The 26,140-nt window shown below is 28.7% G+C and overlaps 4 protein-coding genes across 7 annotated transcripts; 2 read left to right on the plus strand and 2 right to left on the minus strand.

The window, feature by feature from the left end:
- The first annotated feature begins 227 nt into the window (after window positions 1-227).
- Window positions 228-8,960, plus strand: LOC127287453 (protein ELYS). Of its 3 annotated transcripts, XR_007843886.1 has the most exons (8): window positions 228-544; window positions 907-1,284; window positions 1,462-1,765; window positions 2,511-7,310; window positions 7,376-8,095; window positions 8,185-8,257; window positions 8,467-8,532; window positions 8,623-8,748. XR_007843886.1 is itself a non-coding variant. In XM_051314392.1 (7 exons), the coding sequence occupies exons 1-7, from the start codon at window positions 515-517 to the stop codon at window positions 8,822-8,824; spliced, it is 6,507 nt and encodes a 2,168-aa protein (XP_051170349.1). In that variant the 5' UTR covers window positions 228-514; the 3' UTR covers window positions 8,825-8,960. The 3 variants fall into 3 exon arrangements, 2 of the variants coding, with proteins under 2 accessions (XP_051170349.1, XP_051170350.1); XM_051314392.1 differs by lacking the exon at window positions 8,467-8,532 and having other exon boundaries at window positions 8,623-8,960; XM_051314393.1 differs by lacking the exon at window positions 8,467-8,532 and having other exon boundaries at window positions 8,626-8,960.
- A 127-nt stretch (window positions 8,961-9,087) lies between these two features.
- Window positions 9,088-12,079, minus strand: LOC127287456 (coiled-coil domain-containing protein 50). The gene is made up of 5 exons (XM_051314398.1): window positions 11,876-12,079; window positions 11,724-11,786; window positions 11,326-11,443; window positions 11,071-11,248; window positions 9,088-11,010 (listed from the first exon to the last, which is right to left on the minus strand). Exons 1-5 carry the CDS (start codon window positions 11,931-11,933, stop codon window positions 10,357-10,359), a joined length of 1,071 nt encoding a protein of 356 aa, XP_051170355.1. The 5' UTR covers window positions 11,934-12,079; the 3' UTR covers window positions 9,088-10,356.
- Window positions 12,080-12,187: 108 nt separating this feature from the next.
- LOC127287455 (uncharacterized) lies at window positions 12,188-16,087 on the minus strand. 2 transcript variants are annotated; one of them, XM_051314396.1, is made up of 11 exons: window positions 15,612-16,087; window positions 15,280-15,462; window positions 14,859-14,959; window positions 14,677-14,786; window positions 14,493-14,549; window positions 14,288-14,431; window positions 14,072-14,206; window positions 13,670-14,001; window positions 13,415-13,582; window positions 13,148-13,343; window positions 12,188-13,086 (listed from the first exon to the last, which is right to left on the minus strand). In XM_051314396.1, the coding sequence occupies exons 3-11, from the start codon at window positions 14,956-14,958 to the stop codon at window positions 12,250-12,252; spliced, it is 2,079 nt and encodes a 692-aa protein (XP_051170353.1). In that variant the 5' UTR covers window position 14,959; window positions 15,280-15,462; window positions 15,612-16,087; the 3' UTR covers window positions 12,188-12,249. The 2 variants fall into 2 exon arrangements, with proteins under 2 accessions (XP_051170353.1, XP_051170354.1); XM_051314397.1 differs by lacking the exon at window positions 15,280-15,462.
- Window positions 16,088-16,259: 172 nt separating this feature from the next.
- LOC127287454 (neuralized-like protein 4) lies at window positions 16,260-25,974 on the plus strand. Its single transcript, XM_051314394.1, has 18 exons — window positions 16,260-17,144; window positions 17,685-17,900; window positions 17,980-18,420; window positions 18,488-18,688; window positions 18,756-18,975; window positions 19,085-19,184; window positions 19,254-19,430; window positions 19,541-19,849; window positions 19,946-20,139; window positions 20,200-20,489; window positions 20,562-20,955; window positions 21,018-21,339; window positions 21,412-21,605; window positions 21,678-21,883; window positions 21,948-23,311; window positions 23,399-23,551; window positions 23,665-23,902; window positions 24,087-25,974. The coding sequence occupies exons 1-17, from the start codon at window positions 16,986-16,988 to the stop codon at window positions 23,855-23,857; spliced, it is 5,133 nt and encodes a 1,710-aa protein (XP_051170351.1). The 5' UTR covers window positions 16,260-16,985; the 3' UTR covers window positions 23,858-23,902; window positions 24,087-25,974.
- Window positions 25,975-26,140: the final 166 nt, after the last annotated feature.

The following is a 26,140-nucleotide window of genomic DNA, read 5'->3' on the forward strand; positions in this document are numbered from 1 at the left end:
ATATTAAAAATATACTAATAAATTATAGATATTATGATTCTATATAAACTCAAATTATTATTACTATATTAACATTTAATGATTTTATAGTATTTTACTTCAAATAATAAGTTTTTCTTAATATTTTTCAAAACGTTACTGTTTCGTCACTTCCGGTATAGTAAAAATCAGTTGGTAACACTGCGCATGATTTTTTTTTGTACGCTACAATTGGCAGTCATTTATCATTCACTTCACACTTATAACATCGGGTTTTGAAATGACTTTTTATGTATTGTATGCAAAATAAAACTTAGTTTATATGGTTTGTGAAACGTTACAAAATTATATTATCGTGATAATTATTACTCAAAGTACACGCTAAATTATAATATCATTTTGATATTGTATCTTTAGAGTTTGACTAGTGAAAATTGCTGTAAGTTGATACAAACATAACCTCTAGAGTATTGTTCAAACGGTTTTTAAAACACAGTTTTTTACGTCAATGGGGTTGAAAACCTTATATTAAATCATGAAGGAGCTGGAGGATACAAACTGCGAAGTAAGTAAATTATTTTATTTCTATTTTTATCTATTTTTTCAATCTTAAAATTACTGATTCCAAAGAAACGCGTGGTTGGAATTATGTTGTACGCATTTCCCGCTCGTTTACAAAAATTTCTTTACTATTTGTTAAAATTTCCATTTTTTTTCATTATTTTTACATTATATTTGTAGATTTATTATTATTCTACTTGTGTGTTTATTTAGAATGTGTTTTTGAAATTAATTTTAAAGTTTTAATGTCACGATGAGAATTAAATTTCACTGTGTCAAATGTTTTATATTATTAATTGTTTTTTTTTTCTTTTTTTTTTTAATTATAATATTGATTTAAATTGTTGATTTTATTTTTGTCTCTAGAATCGCAGAATTATCGAACTTCAATCGTCTATTTGGGATCGACTTAGTGCAACATCAGAAGATGAACAATCACCGGGTAATGGAGCAAATGATGCATTTGAATCCATAAAACCGTTGGGTGGCTTTTTAGATGGAACAAATCATGCTTGGTTAAGTTTTGGTAATCGTTTAATTGTTCTAAATGCAAGAACAGGAGAAAGCGTTAGTTCGTGGAATTTTAGATATCGAATAACAGCTGTTTCTCCATTTCCAACACAAGCAGGACAACTTCCTTTGCTATTAATAGGTCTCGATAATGACGCTCAAAAAATTAAAGACTCTATTGGTATGATTTGTGTCTTCAATTGCACAACTTCACGTATTTTAAGAGTCATACGAGTAAGTAAACATTTTTATTATTTCCGTTTTTTGAAATTATTTCACAATTTTTTTTATTTATTAGTTTCTTATTATATATTTTTTTTATATTATATACATATTTTTTGTATTTATATTTATTTTGTCTTTTTTTTTTTTGTTTTTATAAACAAATTGTTGACATGAATTTAATTTTAGGTTCCATGTGGTGTAGAACAAATTTGTGTGATAAGCGGAGGTTCCGAGTGGGAAGAATTATGTGATGAAAAAGTAGCAACAATTTTTGGAAGTAATTCAGGTGTGGCGTGTGTTGCTTTACGCAATTTTGATTATCTTATTATTGATCTTCAACGATCATCATGGGACAATGTGAATCCTTATCTTGTAACGGATGAATTATCTCCTTATGAGATTGAACTTCCTAATTCTAAAGGATCTTCCTCTTCATCGAGACGTTCTTGTATTAAAGAGAAACATTCAGCTTACAGTTTAATTAATAGTCGTGAGTATTCACTTTTTTTTATTAATTAATAAGTATAAGTATTTAAATTAAAATTTCGAAGATAATTTAGCTTATTGGAATAAATATTTGATGATAATATCAATTATTTTATTGATTATTTGAAGATTATTTCAATTATTTTTTTTTAACACAATGTAATTTCAATAATTTGATTTAATATTTAAAAATATTTTCAATTATTTTATTTATTATTTAACAAAGTAATTTTAATAATTTGATGAAATATTTAAAGCTAATTTAAATTATCTGAGTTATTTGAAAATATTTTCAATTATTTATTTTTTCACATAAGAAGGTAATTTCGATAATTGTATTTTATATTAAAAGATAATTTCACTTATTTGATTTAATATTTCAAAATATTTTCAAAAATTTGATTAAATTCTATTTAAATATTTTAGGATATTTTCAATTATTTTATTTAATATAAGAAAGTTATTCAATTATTTCATTTATTATTTACAGATAATTTCAATTATTTAATGTAATAATTAAATATATTTTCAATGATTTTATTTAATATTTGAAAAAAGTTTCAATTAGATTAAAAAAATTTTTAAATTGATATTTAAGGATATTTTCAGTTATTTATTTTAATATTTGATGATGTTAACTTAAATGAAAATAATTTGATTCAATATTAAAAGATTTTAAAAACTTATTCGATTAATTAATAATAAAATATTTATTTCAATTAAAAATATCAAAAAAATTTTTTTTGCAGGAATTGATAAATATATAGGTTTCAATCGGGAGACGTTTGAGTTGATGAACCTCCCAGAGGAGAAATTGACAACGTCGCTAATAAATTCAAAGAAAATAGGATGCCTAATAGCAGGTTGCCTTGGACGTGTTATATTATGGCAAAGTGATGGTTCAATTGGTTGGATAAGTCCAAAATTTGATGATAATATGTCAGTGAGTCATTTGGCATTAATAGAACCAGTTGATGATCCAAGACCATTTTATTATCTCTGGATAACATGTGAAGATGATTCAGGTGTTGCAGCTCCAGTTCTTCGAATGTATGCGATGCTATTTGATAAAAAATCATCATCATCATCATCAGATAATGATGAAATGAATTTTAAACTTGAAGGTGATCCAAGTTTAAAATTTGAAATTGAATTAGATGAAGGCGATACAATTAGTTGTTTATTACCAATTGAGAGGGAGAATATTATTGATCAAAGTGATATGTCGTCACGTCGTGGTGAAGAAAGTTTATTATTAATTGGCACAAATAATCGTATGTTATTATTTGATTTAAATCAATGGTATCGTGAACAAATGCCATTAACAGCATCGGAATGTTCTAATCAAAATAGTATATTGGCAAGTTATAGAACTGGTAATTTGATGCCAACATCGGTAAAAGATTTAATTGTCAGTACAATTTATGTTCCATCATCAATTAAGGAATTTGTTAATTGTGGTCCAAATGTAATGGAGGAATTATTTTTTCCAAATTCGTTATCATTTGAATGGATTGAATTAAGTGTGAGTAAAATAACATTTTGGTTGACGAGAGGTGTACAAGCGGATTTATTGAGAAAAATTGTGATTATGGGACCTGTTTCATTAATTCAACCGATTGATTTATATCATCGTTGCATTGCAGCTGGACTTGTACCATTTAATGTTGAATGTTCGTTTAATAGCGATCATAATAAACAAAGGGAAATGTTACTCTCTTTGTGTTTAGAGCAAGGTTGGTCGCATTTTTTGGTTAAATGCGCTAAAGAATGGTCTGATGGTAGTGCATCGTATTTGTTTCCTGCATTTATCCGCTGGAGTATTCAACGTGGTACGTCGATTAAAATTTATGCTGATCAATTAAGTGCATCGCTTTTTGATCAATCGGGCACAAAAATTGGTGAGGCGGAGGCAAAAATTTTACGATTTTGTTGTCAACAACTTGAGTGTTTATCAATTGTTGTTAATGAATTGAATGGAGATTCGATTGATTTTATAAGACAACAAAGAGCATTGAAGAGAGTTGCAAATTATTTTCAAGTTCTTCTTTGGTTTCATGATATGGGATTACTTCCGGAATTATTGGAGAGTGATGATAGAATTTGTTATCCTTATCAAAGACTCATGGGAATGTATAGAGAAAGAAGGGAGAAATTAAACGCAAAGAGAAATAAAGAAGAGGATTGTCTTTTTATTGATAATTTGATAAATCGAGAATGTTCATTATTAAAATCACAATGGGAAAAGGAAGGTGTTGACGTTGGTTCTGTGGGTGAATATCCAGCGCCTTCTTTACAATCTCTTATTCGTTGTTATTTGGCCGATTGTCATGAGGATGAATACATTGATTTAGAGAATAAACATCAAATTATTTATTATTTTCTCTTGGATTTATCAATGTTTTTAAAAGATTCATGTGCAATTAAAAATCAACTTATTAAATATCCAGCGGCTTTTAAATTGAGTCCAAGTCTTATAAAACTTGTTCAAGCATTTTGGCTACTTGATCATGAGGATTATCAAGGTTTTCTCGATGTTATCACAATGGAACTAATATTGGAATCTGATATCAAAGATTGGCATCATCAATTGGTGATTAAAAATTTAGTTCATGAGAATCAGCATAAAATGGCTTTGATCTATTTGAGAGTGAGGAAACCACCTTTAATGTCAGTTGAGGAACAAGAGACGGTAATTAGTCTTTCCGTTGAATATGGTTTGGTACAATCAGCATTTCATTGTCGGCCATCGTCACATTATTCACAACTTCTTATGAGATTTTTCCGTGCTTGTAAAATTTATGGAAAATTAGCGGAAATTTTACATTTATCTTTAAATAAAGAGGAGGAGGATGCGTTTATTAAATTTCTCGAGGAGGACAAATGCGAGGAGACAAAATTAATTTATTATCTTCAACGTTCACGTCATTTGGAAGCGAGTCAAATTTCATCAAGTTCACGTTTTGCTCTTCAATTAAATGAACCAATATCATTAAATATGTTTAAAGCGTACAATAACACATTACCCGATATTACGAGACGTTTTACTAATAGTCAAATGAAAAAAAATTCCGATATTGATGATACACGATATCCAAGGCCAATGTCACACGCTAGAAGTTATAATAGAGTTCAGGGAATTTATGACACTGTGATTAGAAAGGCAAAGGAGACATTTAATCGTGGTGAAAGAATTCAGGTACCTTTTGTGAGTGCACCTTGTATGTCATTGAAAATTCATCCACCAAGCAGTGTTGTCAATTGTGTTCAATTTATGGAGAAAAAGAAACGTCCAATGGAGAGAAAAGAAGAGGAAGATGAGGATGACGATGAAGAAATTGAATTGACCGAGACAAAAAGAATTAAACTTTCTCAGGAACAATGTAGAAGTTCAAATAATCAGAAAAGAGATCAAATAAAATTCAATAAAAGTTTAGATAAATCTACATTGGGTATTGATGCATTATTCAACACACCATTGGTTAAATGTAAAACAAAATTCACAAATCCAATAGGTACATCACTTGAAACACCGCATTCAATTCTCAAAATTCGTCAATTAATCCGACTTTCTGATTCGTCGAGTCTTAATAATACTCTTAATGTTGATTTACCATCTGAGGCAATTAGTGAGAAAAAACCAAGACAAATTCGTTTCAGTGTGAGTCAATTAAATGACGATAGTTTTGATACAAGTGGCGTTAAGGCAATTAATGATTCTAAAGAAATAATTGACGAAGAACCATCGGAAATAAGTGAGGAACATTTCTTTAGTCCAAGTGTCAGTGTACGATCAGAAGAGAGTTCAATATTATCCGATACGAGTATTACTTATCCTGGACCAAGACCAAGACCAGGATTACAAAGACGTAGTGCTAATTTATCATTAGCTAATTTATCCTCTTTACCTGGAACACCAACATCACATTCAATATCCAGTAAAGATGTTTCAAATTCAAATGATAGTTGTAAAAGTTATCGAACAAAAGAACCACAATCAATTTATTCATCGCCAATATTGTCAGATTCAAGTTATGATGAAAATTTCAAAACGACACGTATCACAAAATCAATGTCATTTACATGTGTCGTGAAAACTGTCGTTGAAGAAATGGAAATTGTCAATGAGAACAATGAAGAATTAAATGACACTGTTGTTGAAGATGTGAGCATTGAAGAACTTGATATTCCTGTTAGAGAAGAATCTAACATTAGTCATAAAATGAGTAAAGAAAATGATAGAACGATTGAAATTAATTCAGACGACGAAGTTGAAATTAATAATGAAAAATCGACAAAAGAAGGTGAAATAATTAACGGTGAGAATGTTCATGATGATAGTAAAGTTCATGAAGATACAAATAGAAATATTCTTCCTGAAGGAACAATAATGGATCATTCTCTTGATAATGATGGAAAAGAATTGGAAGGTGAGAGTTCAGATGAATTGGAAATGTTACCATTGAAAGATTATGAAGACGATGTTTTTGAAAGTTTATCAAACAGTACTGCTGTTGAGAAATCAGTTTCTAAGGATATTTCTCAGAAAATTGATTTCTCAAAATTAGATAATGAATCGACAATGATTCTCAATCAAAGTTTATCAGATAGTGAAAAAATTGATGAATTTGAAAAAATAAATCCACTGGAAGTTGAATTAAAATCAGATGTTTCGAAATCCGATTCTGCTTATTTAAGTAATTATAATACAACATCCCTTATTGAGAATCCATCGGAAGAAATAATAAATCAAGAAATTGAAAAAATTTCAAAACGAAGAGTTTCACTTCGTAATACGCCAGTTAGAGAAATTCGAACAAGAAGAGCATCTTCGATTGTTAAAGAAAATCTAATAACTGATGATTCTTCTAAAATTGAGGAAATTAAAAAGAAACGAGAGACAAGATCACAAAAAACTCCAGAAAATATTGATGAAAGCACACGAGAAACAAGAGCACAAAAAGTAATTTCATTATCGAATAGTAAAATAATTACAACTGATGAGAAAATTTCCAAAGGTAGGGAAATAATACAAAAAACATTATTGGCTAGTCAGGAGAATTTAGAGGAGAGTTCAACATCAACGCCAAGAAGATCAAGAAGAGCTTCTTCGGTTACGAAAATAATTGACTCCGATGAATTGGAAAAGAAAGCCGTTCGATGTAAAACACCTTTGAGAGAAACTAAACGAAAGAATGAAGAATCACAAGTGGAAGAAGTTCGAACAAGACGTGGAAGTTCGTTAGCTAAAGAAATTTTATCATCAACCTTAGATCAGGGAAATAAATCAGGAGGTCGAAAAATCTCAATTGAATCGGAAGTTACACAAGTTACACCAAAACGTGGTCGTCCAAAAAAAATACAAGAAATTTCCTCTCAAGAAATTGAAAAGGAAGTGGAAGAAACATCACGAGCTGTGAGAAGAAATACGAGACGAGCGGCATCAGTGCAAAAGGATTTGACATGCATCGAGGAAATTGCATCCAAAACACAAGAGTCAACAATTTTGGAACCAGTCGAAATTGACACCACTGAAACAATTAAAAGAAGTAAGTCTATTATAATTTAAAAAAAAAAAATAATTAATATTTTAATAATTTTCATTTATTTTCAGCAACGAGATCTAGACGAGGAAATTCCGTCACGAAGGAAGTTCCACTGCCACGATTAACAAGAGGAGCTTCTCTAACAAAAGAAATTGTAAATCCCGAACCAGTGGAAACAGTGAGACAAACAAGAAGACGAGGAAATTCTGTGCCAAAAGAAATTTCACTAGTAAAAACGAAACGATCGTCAGAAAAAATAAACGAAGAAGCATCAAATGAAAATGAAGAATCAGAAATAAAAATTAAAAATACAACAGAAGAAATAAATATTCCTCCAACTAGAAAACGAACTCGTTGTCCATCGGTTCAATCGATACCTGAAGAAGTTGAAGAAATTTTAAATCTACCAACAAAAAGTAAATCAACGAGAGCAACAGCTGTTGAGAAGAAAAAAAAGGAAATTTTACCAAGATCGAGACGCGCTGCAAGTGTTGATTTACCAAGTGAAACTAAACGTTATACACGTAGTACACGATTAAAAGAATCTGATGTGATTTTAGAGGAGAGTCGAGAGGAGGAAGAAATGAGATCGAATTCACGTGTTGTTAGACAACATTCCAGAAGGAAAAGAGCAGCTTCTGAAACAAGTGCCGTTGAGGAGAAAAAAGAAGAAGAATCGAAAGTGGAAAAACCAAGAAGAGGAAGAAAAGCATCGCAAAAAGATGATGCTAGCTCTGAATTTGCTTTTTCGCCGCCTGAACAAACATCACCGCCAAAAGATAAAAAAGGTAATTTAAGAAATTTAATATTAAAATTTATATTAAAAAAAAATTAAAATTAAAAATAATTATAATTTTTCTATTTTTAATTATTTCAGGATTAAGTCAAGTACACAATTTTGTTTTTTCACCACCGCATACCAGATCGAAACAAACAAGCCTCCCTCCTAGGTAATTAATTTATTTAAAAAAAAAAGAAATAAAAAAAAAATTCATTACTTTTTCTATTTTACTTTGGAGAAAAAAAAATGGTGATGACATTAATAAAATTATTGTTCGTAAAATGCACTAACTTTTCATTAACCATTTCCCAAAGTTTACTTAATTTACTATTTAAGGCAAATTATATTTAACTTAATTTTTTTTTTTTTTTTATTTAGAAATTTTTAGCACGTAAATTTTTTTAATTTACACACACGTCTTTTCTTTCAACTTCTTTTTTCTAGGTAATATTTGAGTTTAAAGCTATTTAAATTTTTGTTTTTTTTTAAATTCAAAGATTTAGCTTTATTTGTATTTTTTTGCTCTGATCACAGCAGATATAAAAGTTTCAAACCAATCTTAACTGAAGTGGAAATGGAAGAAGATGCTGATGATGAATTATCAAGAGCTGTTGTGGAGGAAAAAAAAGAATTCCATGAAGATTGTAAGGAATCGAGAAATCCTATTGTCTGGTTTGTTCCCACAAAATTAAACTCAAGAAATAGTTTTACTTTGGGTAAATCAAATAAGCGGTAAAAATAATATTCATTTTTTTTTATAAAAAATTAATTTTTCTATAATTTTTAGAAATATAATATAAAAGAAAAGTCTACATCAACTGAGTTTTGTTAATTGAAAATAAGTATAAAACATTAAATTTACAGAAAAAATATTTTCTTTTTTTGGTATTAATTTTCTTTTTTACATTTTAGTTTTGTTTAATTAGAGAAAATTTATTTAGTTTACTATTTTCTTTTTTTTTAAATTTTTTTCTTTTCGGAACAAGAAAAAATAAATACTTATTTAATATACATATGTAAATAATTTATTTTCTATGTTGATGTACAGCTATATTAGTACAATAAATGTGTAAGAAAATTGATAATAAATCACCAAGTCTCCAATCACCGTAGAGTAATACATTTTTAAGCTCAATTTTTTTTTTTAATGTTTGTAAATCAAACATTATTTTAGGAGAAGGCTGGCACGCAAAAATTTGCGCAAGGCACAATTATAAATCGGTGCAGTCATTCTTATTTTTTTGTTTGATAAAAAAAAGCATTACAATAGTAAAACTTTTTTAAGATCTATATAATACCGGTACGTTTGTAAATTATGAATTTCGATTTGAAGGTCTAAAATTAATTTATGATAAACAAATTTTCTGTAAATAATTTGGTTTAGAAATCGCATTTTTTTTGTCTTTAAAAAAAAATTGTAGACCTTCAGAAGGAAATTTTTTTGAAGTCTAAGCGAATACTGTGTTATACATTGTACAATAAGTAATATATTGTTACATATACAATAAAATTGGAAAGGCATTCAAGTCGTTAACGGCGACAATAATTATGGCGCTAATTATATAGCGCATTTTTTTTTTTTTTGTTTTATTTGGTACAAACAATATTCTAATAAATCAAAGTGATCTCGTTTAAAAGCCAGCCAGATAAAAATTTTTAAATCTTTGGCAGTTTCAATTTTATCGCCGCTTTTTTTTTTAATAAAATCGAGTCACAAATACTTGTTCCTATTTTAAATACACAGAGAGGCTTTCTTAAGATTCAGTTTTTGAGATTCACATGATAATTTAAAAAAAAACAGATCTAAATATTGAAAGTACATTTTAAATAATTGCGAAATCAATATAAAAAATATAAATTTATCGAAACAATTTTGTAGAGAAAATTGTTAATCTAAAAATACACATGTACCTTGTGATGAAAGGCACTTACTTTGTATTCTACAAAGTATTTTTTTAAAATTTCTGAACACTATGGCAACAATCTCTTTTATAACTTTTGTTCTATATAAACATTCCGAGTTCATTAATTTCTTTATTTTTCTTATATTTATAAGTGTGATGAAAAAAAGTGTGAGTATTTCTCTTTAACTATACAAAAATAGAAAACTTATCAAAAAAAAAAAATTAAAATATAAAAATTCCAATATTAACAAAATAGTGGGAAATTAATGAACAACACTCATTCGAAGGAAAAAATCAATCTTATTTACCCTCTGATAAATCAAAATTTAGATTTTGATTTTAAAAGCCTCTTTTCTTTTTTTCTTTACTGTTGCTTACAACCGTCTTTAACTCTTCGTTTATTGTTTTTCTCTTCGTTTGTTTGTGGCGATTGATTTTGATTACGCCTTTGACCTTGAATTGGCATGTAACATGGAATATCGTCAACCATAATTTCCTGTGGTGATGGCGTTGGCAGTGTATAAACAGGACTCACAGTATTACTTGAATTTGTTGATGAATTACGATAAGCATTTCCATTGTAAGTTGGATCAATCATTGCTGCAACATTTGGAACTTCACGAATCTCTTCCTCTGGATCGTCTTCCAGTACTTGAATCTCCTCGGGATCAGTATCAGGATATTGGGGATAAGGTTTTTTTTTACCTTTTTCCGAATAGACCTTCAAGTCCAGCTTATCGGGTCTTTGTACTTTTTCAAGACTATTGTTACGTTCCTCAATTTGTGGTTGTTGTTGTTCTTGTAGTAGTTGTTGTTGTCGTTCGAGTTTTTTTTGTTTAGCACGTTCACGAGCACGTCTTGCTTTCGCTCGTTCCTTATCCTGTAACATTCGAGCAAGTTCCGCATCCTGAGCCTCTATTGCCATTTTTTGATCAAGAAGATATTGACTATTAATTGGTCCATCCTGAGAATCAATTGCTCGTTCCTCTTCTTCAAGTTGTAGCTTTCTGGCTAATTCCTAATTTGAAAATGTAATTTAAAATATTTATTCAAGAGTTGAAGAAAGAAATCTACTTACCTGATCTTTTTCTTCCTGAACACGACGTTGAATTTCCCGTTCGGCTTCCATTTGTGCGACCTCGTCATCCATTCGAAGCTGTAACCTCATTTTTTCACGAAGTTCACGATCCTTTTGTTGTTCTTCTCGTTCTAATGTCAGGGCTATTTGCCTTGCAACAACAGCATCTTTTTCCTCTCTACAATTATTAATTTGCTAATTTATTTCAAATCAGTAAAAATAATTCATAGTTTAAAAAAATATATATCTACTAACTGTTGTTGAACATGTGAATGATAACGCATTGCTTCCAATTCCTGTTCGACTCGAGCTTTTGGCAAATCTTCACGAACTTGTGCATTTCGACTTTTGTTACCAGTATAATGTTCTTTGACTAAAATTATCAATGAAATATATTTTCAAAATTATATATAAAAAAAAATATTCTGAAATAATTACAGAGAGAGAAAGGATCATTAAACTTTTTTTTTATTTCTGATTGTATACATATAAAGAGAACCGAGACCTCTATAATTTATTCCTCTCTTTTTTTCTCACGATTTCAAGCTGACGTTAGTCGATCGGAATTTCGTTCTTTATGTCTCGTAAAAAAATGACTCAATTTATGTATAAACAATATGTGTTTGTATATAATAAAATAAATAAAAACTTACTTTCTTCATCTTGTAGCCGATAGGCAAGAGCACCATCTTCATGTACCAACCATTCACGACAAACTGGAAAAGATTTTTTTTTTTTTGAGAAAATATGAAAGGATTTGAGTGACAGATATATAACAATAGAGAAAAAAAAAGGATTGACATACCTTCATTAACTCTGCCAGCTTTTGGTAATGTATCCGAACCAAGAACTGACTTTGCCATTTTTTTATTCACTCGCAATATTTATTTATATATAATTATACAAATTAAACCGAGGAATTGAACTTTTATTTTTTATTAATTCATTTATCCTTATGGAATGTTATGATTTCCGCGGATCCTTGCCTCTCTTGTTGTTTCTCTCAGACGCCATCTTAAATACCAATGTAACTTTTTTTATCTCCTGTCGGTAAATTATTTACTTTATCGATGGATTCTAACCTCAAAATTCTTTTTCAAAATCAAGTAAAGAAAAGTTTTGTTTAATATAAAGACGAATTTATTTAACAATATAAAAAAGAACAATTTTTTGTTTTAATTAATCTGATTGTGGTTCTTCTTCGGGATTCAAAAGTTTCTTGGTGATATTGGAGAATTTCTTTAATTTTGCAACAAAAAATCCATCCATATTATGTGTATGAGGATAAAATCTTCTTGTTAATTTCATCGATGGATGAAATCTATACTGTCTATAACTTGTAAATCCCTCAGTACCAAATTCCAATCCAGTTGGTACTAATTTTACATCTCGCTTTTGTAGTGCATAATCAATAATTCTTTCATTTTCATCGGGTAAAATTGAACACGTTGAATAGACAATAATACCACCAGTTGCCGATTTATGATTAACAGAATCAATTGCAGCAAGAAGAAGTTCACGTTGTAATGTACAACAACGTTGTATATCTAATTCGTCTTTATTTATTTTTACACTTTGATCCTTGGCAATAACACCTGTTCCCGTGCAAGGTGCATCAAGTAAAACTCTATCAAAATCTTTTAAAACACTGGGAATTTTTCTACCATCATATTTACAAATAACAGAATTTGTAATTCCAAGACGATGAAAATTACCAATAACCGCCTTTAATCTATCCTCATTAAGATCATTTGAAAATAGAACGCCAGTATTTTTCATTAGCGCCGCAATATGAGATGATTTACCACCTGGTGCAGCGCTCATATCAAGAATTCTCTCTTTTTCTTTTGGATCCAATGCCATTACTGGTAATAAACTCGATGCACCTTGAATCATATAGTGACCGGCTAAATATTCAGGTGTTGCTCCCAATGGCACTGATGATGAATAAACAACAAGTCCAATTTTAGACCATTTACCAATTGGATCGACATTCATTCCACGATTAATTAAAGCCTAGAATGAGGATCGAAATTAAAGTTAAAAAAAAAAACAAAAAATGCATTTTTTGCCTTACCTGTGCCAAATCTCGTCGTCGGGTTTTTAATGTATTTGTTCTAATTGTCACAGGTCGTGGTACATCGCTAGCTTCTAAATATTCCATCAATTCATGTAGAGGGAAAATTTGCATCAATTTTTCCATTAAAAATAAATTATATGAGAAATTTGTGCAAAGATCCGCGCACAAAAGATCTGTATAATCGGATCTTGATCTATCAAAATTAAATTAAATTTATAAATTTGAAATTTTTTTGCAAATTTAAAAAAAAAAATTAAAACTTACCTTCCATCTTCGCGGAGCTTTTTGAAATCTGATAGAACCATTAAAACATCTTTTATTCGATTTTGAACGTCTGTTAAATCTGTTGGATTTGCTATTTCTTCCTCAGTTGGAAATTGAAAAACTTGCTGTCGTGATGTCATATCTTGCATTTCTTCATCAGCCATTTTTCTGCAATTTAAATAAATAATTTTGTTAATTTGTTAATTTGTTAATTATGAATTATATTATAAATTTTATTATAAATTTTTTCATTACCGAGTTTTTGCTTGCAATTTTTCGAGTTTTTTACTCGCTTTTTCAATTGGAAGCATATCGTCATCATCTTGTTCTTCATCATCGTCTTGTTCTTCTGATTCGTCATCGGAATCTTCATCACTGTCGCCTACAGGATCTTGAATATAGTTATCGGTCTCTTCATTTTTCATTTCTTCGTCACTTTCTTCATTTTCTATTTCTTCCTCACTTTCTTCATTTTCTACTTCTTCGTCACTTTCGTCATTTTCATTCTCATCTTCATCATCGTTCTCTTCAGAGGATTCTACTGTTTCTAATTTTCTTTTTTTATTCACTTTACCATTATGGGAATCCTAAAAAACGAAATATTTCAAATATAATTAAAAGTTGTAGAAATTAAAAAAAAAACTACTAAAAACTCACAGCTTTGCGTCTTTTTGAATCGTTAAGTTCTTTTTTGACCTCTGTTTTCGACTTTGTAACTTTTTTATTTTTATCCATTTGTTTCTTTGTTTTCAAAATTGTATTTTCTTCTGGTTCATCTAAATCACTCGTTTCCTTAAAAAAAAGTAGAAGAAAATAAATAAATAGAAAATAAAAAGATACAAAATTACAAAATTAAAAAAAATTAATACTTACGTCTTCACATCTTTTCGAATTCTGAAGCGCTTTTTTCGATTTTTTTGACTTTGTAACATTTTGATTATTTTCCATTTGTTTCTTTACTTTATTCTTTGCCTTTAAAGTTACATTTTCTTCAGGTTCATCCAAATCACTAGTTTCCTAAATAAAAAAAATTAACATAGAACAAATTTTTTTTTTTTGGTTAAAAAGAAAAACTTACCGGTTTCAATCTCATGGAAAATGGTTTTACTATCTCTTTCTCTGATGTTCCATTTTCCTGAACAAAGAAAAGTTTATATACTTTCGTTTTAATAATTATATAATTTTTATTCTTTTTTTTTTGTCCAGAATAAGAAATTTATATTTTAACAAATAATTTATTTGAAATAGAAAAAAAAACTTACTGAAATTTTTGCCTTCTTAGCTTGCAATTTTTCTTGTTTTTCTATTTTCTTCGCGAGACGTTTCCTTGCTCTTTGTTTCTGATGACGACTGAGGGTTCCCTCTTTTTTCTCTATATTATTTTATTAATTAGTAATAACAATAATAGTACTAAAAATAATAATATTTCTATTATAATAAATACCTATTAATCCTGAGGGAAAACTAGGTTCGCCTTGTTTTTTAGATTTTCTTCCAGGACCACTTAGTCTTGTTTTTCCTTCGAATTTCGCTTTTCGTCCCATTCTACAATAATCCAATAAATTAAAACAAAAAATTAATTAAAAAAAAAAAAAAAAAACAGCACTTAAATTTAAATTAAACGAAATTTTGACTGTTTTTCAAATTTTTTGGAGGTTATGTTGACATTTTCTTTGTTTTTAAACAATTCTTTACAATTACCTTCAATATTAATTGCACATTTAGTTAAAATAACGAAAAAATAAAAAATTAATTTGTCTACTATCAATAATATAATCAATATTAATTAATAATTAATAATTAATAAATTTATAAATTAGAAGTAAAATTTACTAACTATTAAAATATGTTTAATTAATTCTCACCTGTATTAATAATATTACTTAAGACTAGATGTACACTAGACAAATTAATTAGTACTTTTTAAATACTTATTATAAATAAAATAAGTAAAATTGTTTATTTATGAGCATTAATAACGTCAACACGTGGTTTTAAAAGGTTAGAACATGTCTGACATTTGTAATACCAGTTGATAAAATAGAAATCTGTAATTAAATTTTTTCATAAGATAATTATAAAACACCTTGAAAATAACAGTAACTAAAAATTAAATATTCCCAAATGAATTCCCTTACGTATTAAAAGAATTTCATTGTAAATATAAATAATTTTTAATTTTTATTTTTAAATTTACATATGTGTCCTGACGCGGTGAAAGGGACCTTACGGTTCCAAAGCAAATTTTACAGGAGAGGCGCTCGAAGTGTAGCACGAAAATAGACATTTGAGTAGTGGGGACGTACAACTGCAAATCAGCACCACTGCTCACCACTACAACGCTACACTCATATGTCTGTGAGCATGCTACCTTCGTGCATCTTCGGCTCTACCATATCTTGTACCTCCCTACTCTTTCTAAGCTCTGATGTAAACATTGCCCTGGGCCCGGCAAATGGATTCAGTTTATATTAAAGTTAATTGATTAATTTTTATTGACAAAATAATACGTAAATAACTTGAAATATCTTGTTCGGATTTGTCGGATTAATTAGATGAGGGCGAGCTGATTAAGAAGCATCTCCATTTTTAAAAGTAATTTTGTGGTTATAAAAGTTGGATTTTTGACAGAAGTGGGGACAGACATTGAATCTATGTGGCGCCAATTCTAGCTAGTGGCCGCTGCTGAACTAACTAACCCCAAATTACTCCACTTTAAATCTTTAATAAAATAATTTCCTCACAATATTATTGCAAAAATAATATTCCTCTATTATTCCTCCAAATTCCAACTCGAAATACTTTATCCTTTAAAGATGAGAAGAAATTTACGAAACCCCTTTTTGACAATGTTTAAACATTTTTTTAATAATTATTTATTAATTCTCTGAAAAGCGTTGTTATCAAATAAAATTAATTTTTATTATTTATTTTATCAACAGAGAAATTTTCAATTTTTACTTTTCTTACAACAGTAAAAATAACATTACTTTTGCTGTATAAATAAGTTATATGTCTTGAATTTAAAATATTTATTATTATTATTATTATACATTATTAAAATAATGAAAATCTAATAAATTGTTTATTGCAATTTTACTGGCTTTAATATGAGATAAATCCATTTTCCGGGCCCAGCGCAATGTATACATCAGAGCTTAGAACTAGTGGGGAGAGACAAGAAATGGTAGAGCCGAAGATGCACGAAGGAAACACGCTCACCGATATACGAGGGTAGCGTCGTAGTGGTGAGCAGTGGTAGTGGTTTTGCAGTAGCCACGAGGCGCCCGAGAATACGCGGAAAAGTACTTATGTTTAAAACTATATAACACAATAAGTATTTGAACGAGACAAATTTTAATTGTTGGAAATGAAAAAGCAACTCAAAAACTATCGATTGGTATAAAAAAATAAAAATCGATTTATTTAATCATAAGGTCCCTTTCACCGCGTCAGGACACATATAAAAAAAAAAGACCGGAAACTGTTAGCGCCACATTTTGTAATGTGGTGGGATTTAAAAATAAAGCTGAAAATAGTGTTTTTGCGGGAGGGGGGGTAATAAACACGAATGGTCGAAATGTTTCATCGAAAATGTGGTGATCGTGTTAGTTTAATTAATAATAATTGTACGGCAGTGAGAAATTTTTCTGAATACAATTATGGTCTTGTACTTAGTGCTGAGCCACTTAAAGATGATGAACTTTTTGAAGTTCGTATCGATAAAAAGGTAACACAAGTATAAATTTGGTACAATCAACTCAGGCACACATACACACTAACGCATACTATATTTTCTTATATTAAAAACATCTGTCAAATTACATTAATTATTCAATGATTATTTAATGATATTAATTTCTTTGGTATTTAATTATTTATTTACAATTTAAGCCAAAAAAGGGAAATAATTATTTGTCTATTTTTTATATTAACTTTCTTATTGTGATCAACCTAATTAATTGCTCCTTGTAGTGATAAAAAAAAGGTATAATTAGCTTATTTATTGAAAAACAAGATGAAATAAAAATTAATTTATGGATAATAATCTAATTTGTATAACCGTCAGTTTCTTTTTTTTAGATTCTTTTCACTTTATAAAAAAAAGTTACAATATTTTAATATGGTTTTTGTTTTTAAAATACTATTAAATATTTTAGTAATCAAAGTAAATATGAATATTTTTTTTTTTTTGGTTTTTTTTTAAGAATATTTTTACTGAAATATTTATTTGCAAAGTAAAAAAAAAATAATTCATTTTTTTTTTTAGATGATGTCATGGAGTGGAAGTATCGAAATTGGAATTACAGCATGTGATCCAGATTCCGTTGAGTTGCCTGCATGTGCAACGAATCTTCGTCATGGATCATGGATAATGACAAGCTCTAGTATTATGCACGATGGAGAACCAATTGTTGAACTCTATGGTGTTGATCTCGATACTTTGGAAGAAGGAAATACTCTTGGTGTTATGCGAACATCCAAAGTACGTTTTTGATTATTTAATATTAATTAATTAATTATTCAATTCGGTACTAATTTTCTAAAATTTAATTTATTTACAGGGTGAATTAATTTTTTACGTTAATGGCACATCACAAGGTGTTGCGGCTATTAATATTCCTTTAAAAGTATTTGCCGTTATTGATATGTATGGTAATTGTGTACAAGTTACAATAACACAACCAAATTTATGTATTGCTGAACCAAAAGAAGAAATTGAAATTGATAATGATTTGGCTATGGAGGAGGCTTCAAATTCATTAACAACAAATTTGGTGGCTAATTTAAATGTTAATATGAATGTTAATGTAAATGTGAATTTACCAAAAAATCCAACGGCCGCATCTGTTAGGGAGGATCGATTAAAATTTCACGAGAGAGTTGGAACTTTAGTGAAATTGTCGAATAATGCAAGAACCGCTGAGCGTAGGAGACCACTTGATGAATTTAATAATGGAGTTGTTATGACACATAGACATTTACGTGAAAATGAATTATTTGAGGTAATATTATTATTAAAAAAAAAAAAGAATAACGGAACAAAATGTAAAAGTTTTCACAATTTTTTAGATTCGAATTGATAGACTAGTGGATAAATGGTCGGGAAGTATTGAAGTTGGTGTAACAACACACAGTCCAACTGCTTTAGAATTTCCTGCAACAATGACGAATATGCGTTCGGGAACAACAATGATGTCTGGTTGTGGAATTTTAACTAATGGCAAAGGGACACAGAGAGAATATGGTGAATTCAATCTCGATGAGCTGAGAGTAGGTATTAATTTATTTTTTTTTTTAAATAAATTTCAATTTGGTTTTTAAATTTTAATTTTTTCAGGAAGGCGATCGTGTTGGAATGATAAGAAAAAGTAATGGAAATTTACATTATTTTATAAATGGTCTTGATCAAGGTATCGCAGCGAAAGTTCCAACTGTAGTGTGGGGTGTTATTGATCTTTATGGAATGACTGTGAAAGTGACAATTGTTGATCGCGACGAGAGAGAGGAACAAAATCTTATAACGAGACGAAACACACTTCATTTACAAGCTCTTAATGGTTTGTTTAAAAAAATTTATTTTCTTCATTTTAGAAAGGAATTAACATTTATTAATTAATAAAATCGATTTTGTCGTATTCAAAAAATATTAAATTTTTTGAAATTTAGAAATAGGAGAAGAGGAGCCACTGGAGAGATTGATGTTTCATCCATGCTGTGGAACGCGAGCAGATGTTATCAATAATGGTCGAACTGCACACAGGCCTAAGTAATTTAGAAATGAAATAATTTTTAAATAATAGTTTAAAATTTTTAATTAAAAAAAATTATTTTACAGTGCCATTGACGATTTTAATAATGGCGTTGTACTGACATCAAGGCCCTTAAAACCAAACGAGCTCTTTGAAGTTCGTTTGGATAAAATAGTCACAAAATGGGCTGGATCCATTGAAATTGGCGTTACAACACATTTACCAACGGAATTGGAATTTCCTTTTACAATGACGAATGTTAGGTGAGAGAATAAAATTGATCGGAATATAGAATAATTAAATTACAATTATAAATGGTGTTTTTTTTTAAATTCTTTAGTTATATTAATTTTAAACAAAAATTATTTTTCAGATCTGGTACTTGGATGATGACTGGTAATGGTGTAATGCATAATGGAATAACAATAATAGATCACTATGGTCAAAATTTGGATAGATTACAAGTTGGCGATCGTGTGGGAGTGATGAGAAAAGATAATTCAACTTTACATTTTTATGTAAATGGAGCTGATCAGGGAGCAGCTGCAATGAGTGTACCAGAAAAAATTTACGGCGTTATAGATTTATATGGACAGGCAGCTCAAGCTACAATTGTTGACAATACAGATTTTTACAGTCCCACTACAAACAATTCTAGTTTTAGTAATACAACACTGTACAGGTAATTTTTATTTTTCACGATTTTATAACTATTAATTTAGTATTTATATTTTATATTTTACATAAAAATAGAAAAAGAAAACTTAATTATTTTCAGTGATTTGCGTTTTCATCATATTCATGGTAAAAATGCGAGAATTACAAATAATGGTTTAACAGCATCGAGACCACGGGCTTTGGGGGAATTTAACGATGCTATTGTTATTGCCAATAGAGCATTGCGCGATGGAGAAATGTTTGAAGTTTTAATTGATAAAATGGTTGATCGATGGTCGGGCGCAATTGAAGCAGGTAAGAATTTATTAAAAAAAAAAAAATTTAAAGAACTTTAGATTTATTTAATTTTTAAAGGTGTAACGGCAATAAGACCCGATGAATTGGAATTTCCATCGACAATGACTGATATTGATCATGATACATGGATGTTGTCTGGTTCGACAGTTATGCGTGACGGTGTGAATCTCAGGAATAATTATAGTTGTGATTTAGATAAACTTACCGAGGGTAATCGAATTGGAATGATGCGATGTTCTGATACGACACTACATTATTATTTAGACGGTGTTGATCAGGGTGTTGCTTGTACTGGACTTCCTGCACATGTTTATCCTGTTATCGATTTATACGGCCAATGTGCTCAGGTATTTAAAAATACATTTTTTCTAATTTGAATTTTTCTAAAATAAAATTTTGTTTAAAAAAAAAAAAAATAGGTAACGATTGTTTTGCCCGAGAGGAGAGATACAATGACTCAACAATATTTACCATCGGAAAATAGTACAAGCCAACAGCCAACTTCTGTAATTCAACCTCAGGGTCAGACTGAAATTATGCACAAATTTCATGAGTCCGTTGGTTTAAATATTCAATTAAATAGTGAAAGGGGCATTGCGACTCGATGTCGTGAATACAGTAATGCTGTATTATTAAGTGATTCACCACTTGAAAATAATGAACTTTTTGAAATTTCCATACAAGAAGTTGCACGCGAATGGAGTGGTTCATTGAGAATAGGCGTTTTAAGTCATGAAAATGGCAATTGGTTAACGTCAATGAATCTTGTACCAGGAATGACGTGTATTCCATCGGACTCTTGGTTTTTAACTGGTAAATATAAAAATAATTTTCTTTTTTTTTAGTTGATTTTTTTAAAATTTGTAATTTTACAGGCAATGAAATACGTCACAAGGGTTATGTACTTTGCATGAACTATTGTCCAAGTTTGGATTGGATAAGAGTGGGTGATAAAATTGGATTGAAACGTACTCAGGAGGGGAATTTAAAATTTTATATTAATGGAGAAGATATGGGAGTTGCGGCATCAAATTTACCTGAAATGGTATTTGCGGTTGTTGAACTTTTTGGTAGTACTGTTGCCGTTAGTATCACGAGTAGTAAACAACAGCATCCTGTAATTTCACCGAATGCCAGTTTACGAATGCAAGATTCTTTGGAATTACTTTTAGATCCCATGCCACCAACAATTCGAAAGTAAGTTTTATTTTATTTACAATTTATTTATTTTTTGAATAAATGAATTTATTTTTGATAAAAAAATTCTAGTGATATAGGAATGGAATCATCGATTGAAAATTCAGAGGCAAAATTATTAAATGAAATTGTTCTTACGCCAACGCAACCAATTAACGCTTCGGTGGGTGACGTTGATTATTGTTACGAATTTCATGAAAATCATGGAAGAAATGTGCAATTAGAAAAGCGAATAACAGCTAGAAGAGTAGCTAGTTACAATCAAGGTAACAAATAGATTTAGAAAAATAATTTTATTTCATTTTTAAATTAAACAAATTTATTTTTTAAAAAAACAGGTGTAGTTATGTCTAGTCGTCCTTTGATAAGAGGTAAAATGTTCCAAGTAAAAATAGAAAAAATAAATGAACGATGGGTTTCTGGAATGCTTTGCGGTGTTACTTGTGTATCACCGGAAAAAGCGACTTTTCCTGTTACTGCACTTGGATTTAAAAAACATTCGTGGATTATATGTGGGGATTGGATCTCACATAATGGAACAAAAGTAAGAATAACAATAAAAAAAAAGTTAATAATATATTTTTTTCTAATTATATAAATTTACGCAGGTGAAAACAAATTATGGATCAAATTTAGAAAATTTACAATGTGGATCAACGGTGGGTTTATTAATTGACGAAGATTCGAGATTACATCTTTATATAAATGGCACTGATCAAGGAATAGCGGCAACAGATTTACCATTGTATGTTTATGCAATAATCGATTTATACGGTCAGTGTGAACAAATTTCAATATTTGGATTTACATTCGAAACATGTACAAATAATAGTACAATATTAGAACGTGCAACAGTTGAAATTGAGGATATTGAAAATTCACGTGAAAAAGCCGATTTAGAATGTCACGAGAAGGAAAATATTGTCCCTGAAATTGCCACTAATCTCACATTAAATATACCAATTCAAAGTACTGCTAATTTAAATCTAGTCGACAATATGCCCCATACGTCCAATAATAATTCACATCAAAATAATGTAATGGCAAGTAGTATTCATTCTGATAGTAATAATTCTGATTCATATTCGGATATAAATAATGATCAAATTGAACAACATTTAAAAAATAAACATCGTAATGATGATGATAATAATGTATTGTGTGGCAATGATGATTCAAATAATCATGATATTGATAATAGTCAAGTGAATAATGATACAGATTTAAATCACATAACACGGAATGAATGTACAAATGTAGAAATAAATAATGCAACGAATATTAATATTAAAAATGGCTCAGCATTGAATACAAGTAATATGAGCAATTTAAATACAGCGATAAATTCAACAAATGCTAATAATGCAATTAATGAAAGTATTGCATCTAATAGTCAAAATAATCAGGAGAATAATTCACCGTGCCTCATGAATGAAACAGGAACAAATAATCAATTTTCTTGTCTTAATTCATCAACAATGATGCAAAATAATATGTGTGTTGTTTCAAATGGACAGGATTTACAAGAATTAAGATTGAATTTAAATGGACATTATCAAATTTTCAATAATTGCTTTACAAACAGTATTTCAAATCAAAATATATTAATGACACAAAACGTCCTACATAATGCACCATTGGTCGCTTCGCTGCCGTCCACTCCAATTGGGAGTTTTGTATCAGCTTCAAAAAAATGTGAATATCTTAAAGCATGTACTAGATTGAAAAAATCACTTGTTTTACCCGATGAATTTTTTTCACTCGATGAAATACTTTGCTATTGTCATTCATGTTATAAAATTGATGGCGAGAGTGTTATTTGTAAAAAAGGTGAACCATTGGCGGAATTTGCTGTTCCAATTGGTTGGACGAGATTTCCATTAAAACAAAGTATTAACGCTAATCAAATTCCTCAATGTACGACTGATAAATGGCATGTGGCTTTTTATGGCACAAGATTGGACGCAGTCAGGTAATTTTTATTTCTATTTTCAATTTTTATATATATCTATTTTTATATTTCAATAAAGAAAATGTTTATTTTCTTTTTGTTTTGTAGGCGAATTTTAGATAGAGGTGAATTATTAACAAAGGAACAATTAGACATGAGTAATTTAACAACGAGTGTAAATAGTGAAGATCAAAATCCACAAGTGGTTTTTTCACCAAATATAAAACACGCAGGCACGGAAGATTTTACAAAACAGTATCCGTAAGTTTTATAATTTCAAATTTTTTAAAATTTATAATTATTGTCAACTATTTTAATATTATTTATTTTTAATATAAATTAGGAATTTTAAAAATAGTAATAAATTATTTTAGATACATAGATACGCAATCGGACAAGAAGCTCAATGCATCGACTGCATTCCAGTTATTAGTAAGACCCGGTTCATATACGACAAATTCGAAAAAAGATGACGTCGATTCACAGCAAGAAATTACCGAATGGTCCACAAAAGAAGCTGGCGCAACAACAATTGTTGCTCTTCTCATTCATCTGGATGGTTTTTAAATTTAAGAAGTCCAATTTTAAATAATTATTCAATATCCAAAGATGGTGAGTGTTTTTTTTTTTTTTTAATTTAACAAACATTTTTTAAATTAAGTACCTAATTAATAATTAAAAAATTAACAATTTTTGAGTAATTAAATAATTAAAATTTATTATTAGTAGTAGAGAATAAAAATTCGCTAATAACAATCGGCTTAATTGAAGATAAAAATCATCTTCCATTTTTCAGAATGCGTCGATCTTTCACCAAAATAAATCGACGACGCGTTAATTTTAATTTTAAAAAATTATTCTCTTGGAATAATTTGATTTTAAAATTTCTTTTTCTATTAAATGAAACCCTCCCAATATTTTTACGTTTATTGTAAATAAGTCTTCTTCGCTGAAAGAACTGTAACTGTATTAAATTTAGGCACTTTCTGTGATATATATTAATTACAATTTATCTAATATCGTCACTTAATGTAATTGTAATCACTTATAAGTATATATGAATGATTCATTTAAAAGAAAAAATCAGTTACAAATAAATCAAACGGAAAATACTAAATAAGTAAACAAAAGCCAATAATCATTTACAGAAGCTAATTTTATTATTGATTTTTGTTTTTTATTTTAAAAGTCACGTCATGATATGTCATTCATATATTTTGCAAGAAATTTATTTTTTTGTTTAAAAAAAAAAAAAAATTTTATTTTCCCCGACTTAAAGAATCATTCATATATAATTGTTCGTCAAATTTTTTCCTTTTATATAATATACATATATATATATAGATATATTTAGTCAATCATAAAAAAAAATTTCATCTTTAGAATTTTTAGTGCAATCCCCCTCTTTCTTTTTATCAATTTTGTTCTAATGCAAGAAAAAGAAACATGATTTCTTCTAGTCATTAAAAATATCGACGAACAAAATATTGTCAACGTGTCCATGTTACTAACGTACGAGTCAATTTAAATAATGAAACAATTTAAGAAGCAATATAAAGAAAAAAAAAATGCAATTTTTGCCGAATTTTTTTCGGGATTTTGAATTATTGAGACTTATAATTGACTCCTTAAGAATTTTGTTTTCACAATAAGCCTATTTGTTATATTCTTATTACAATCCAAGTTTGTACAATGAACTCATGCGCGATCTACAGAAAAGTCTATTTTTCATGAGTAAATCAATGATTGATAATTTAAAAAAAAAAAAAGAGTCGAAGAGGTTACGAAATTATTTTAAAAACTATAATTCTTGTTCCATCCTATATGATAGAAAGAAAAATTCAGTGTAATTGCGTAGATTTTAAATATAAAGAAAAAAGTTCATTCGCGCTTTATAGTGTAATTAAAAAAAAATAAAAATTTCTAAACCCTCCGCATAAGATTGTCTCAAGTAAAAAAAATAAACAATATTCAATTAAAAGATAATGTTTTGATTACTAAATTATAGTTTTAAAAATGTGGTCAAAAGAAAAACAATTTATTAAATTATATTTTACTTTTTAAAAAGAATTTTACTTTGAAAAAATTAATTCAGAAATTTTTTTCGCTTGAGACTATTTTTCTATGAGGTTTAAAAATTCCAAGTAGGTGAAAAAAAAAATTGTAAAAATCTTTAACAACGTATTTTTAATTACTAGCACTTTTTAATTTGGGAAATTTTATTGATTGCATTAAAGATTTATGGTGCGGTGAATTTTTTTTAAAAATAAATTTAAAAAATTGATAATTTCCTTGATCAAAATGTGCTTGTAAGACATTCCCACCTACACAGTAATTATTAGCTAATTAGAGAGTTCACGTACATTAACGGAAGATAGTATTAGATTAGAGATGGCACTCGAATTCTTTTTATTATTTATGTCTTTTTAAAAAAATAAAAAAAACCTTGTAACACGTACGCGTTACAATAAGAAAATTATAATAATCCACCTACTAGCAGGTTGCATGGAACGTCCTTACAATTTTATTTATAAAAAAAAAAAAAATGAATGATCGTATGGATGAGAAAATAATGCGAATTCTGTAATATACGTGAGAGCTAATGGGATGCAAAAAAAAAAATCTTTAAATTAAAGAAAATATATATTCAATGGAAAAAAAAATAGTTTTTCTTCTCTGCCTGATGCCAAATTTTTAAGTTATGGCAGCCTTTTATAATTTCGTTTTAAAAATTACTGTACTTAAATTTTATTTCGATATTTTTAAAAAGAGCAGAATTTACAATTTTTAAGATTTTTTTTTTCTTGAAACCTTATTTTCGTTTTAAAAAAGAAAATTGTTGTACACTTC

This window comes from Leptopilina boulardi, unplaced genomic scaffold (assembly GCF_019393585.1).
Source record: "Leptopilina boulardi isolate dan_hultmark-lab unplaced genomic scaffold, ZJU_Lbou_2.1 LbouV2_370, whole genome shotgun sequence".
NCBI lineage: Eukaryota > Metazoa > Arthropoda > Insecta > Hymenoptera > Figitidae > Leptopilina > Leptopilina boulardi.

Bases quoted from the DNA above. Each gene is read 5' to 3' on its own strand.
- LOC127287456 (XM_051314398.1), bottom strand. From the start codon at position 11,933: ATGGCAAAGTCAGTTCTTGGTTCGGATACATTACCAAAAGCTGGCAGA. The intron at 11,444-11,723 runs GTAAGTTTTTAT...TGATAATTTTAG, and splicing joins TCGGCTACAAGATGAAGAAA to TCAAAGAACATTATACTGGT. The intron at 11,249-11,325 runs GTTAGTAGATAT...TAATAATTGTAG, and splicing joins CATTCACATGTTCAACAACA to AGAGGAAAAAGATGCTGTTG.
- LOC127287453 (XM_051314392.1), top strand. From the start codon at position 515: ATGAAGGAGCTGGAGGATACAAACTGCGAA. The intron at 1,766-2,510 runs GTGAGTATTCAC...TTTTTTTTGCAG, and splicing joins TTACAGTTTAATTAATAGTC to GAATTGATAAATATATAGGT. The intron at 8,258-8,622 runs GTAATTAATTTA...CTCTGATCACAG, and splicing joins CAAACAAGCCTCCCTCCTAG to CAGATATAAAAGTTTCAAAC.
- LOC127287454 (XM_051314394.1), top strand. From the start codon at position 16,986: ATGGTCGAAATGTTTCATCGAAAATGTGGTGATCGTGTTAGTTTAATT. The intron at 17,145-17,684 runs GTAACACAAGTA...TTTTTTTTTTAG, and splicing joins AAGTTCGTATCGATAAAAAG to ATGATGTCATGGAGTGGAAG. The intron at 20,956-21,017 runs GTAAATATAAAA...GTAATTTTACAG, and splicing joins GGACTCTTGGTTTTTAACTG to GCAATGAAATACGTCACAAG.
- LOC127287455 (XM_051314397.1), bottom strand. From the start codon at position 14,958: ATGGGACGAAAAGCGAAATTCGAAGGAAAAACAAGACTAAGTGGTCCT. The intron at 13,344-13,414 runs GTAAGTTTTAAT...TAATTTTGATAG, and splicing joins AAGCTCCGCGAAGATGGAAG to ATCAAGATCCGATTATACAG. The intron at 13,087-13,147 runs GTAAGGCAAAAA...TCCTCATTCTAG, and splicing joins GACGACGAGATTTGGCACAG to GCTTTAATTAATCGTGGAAT.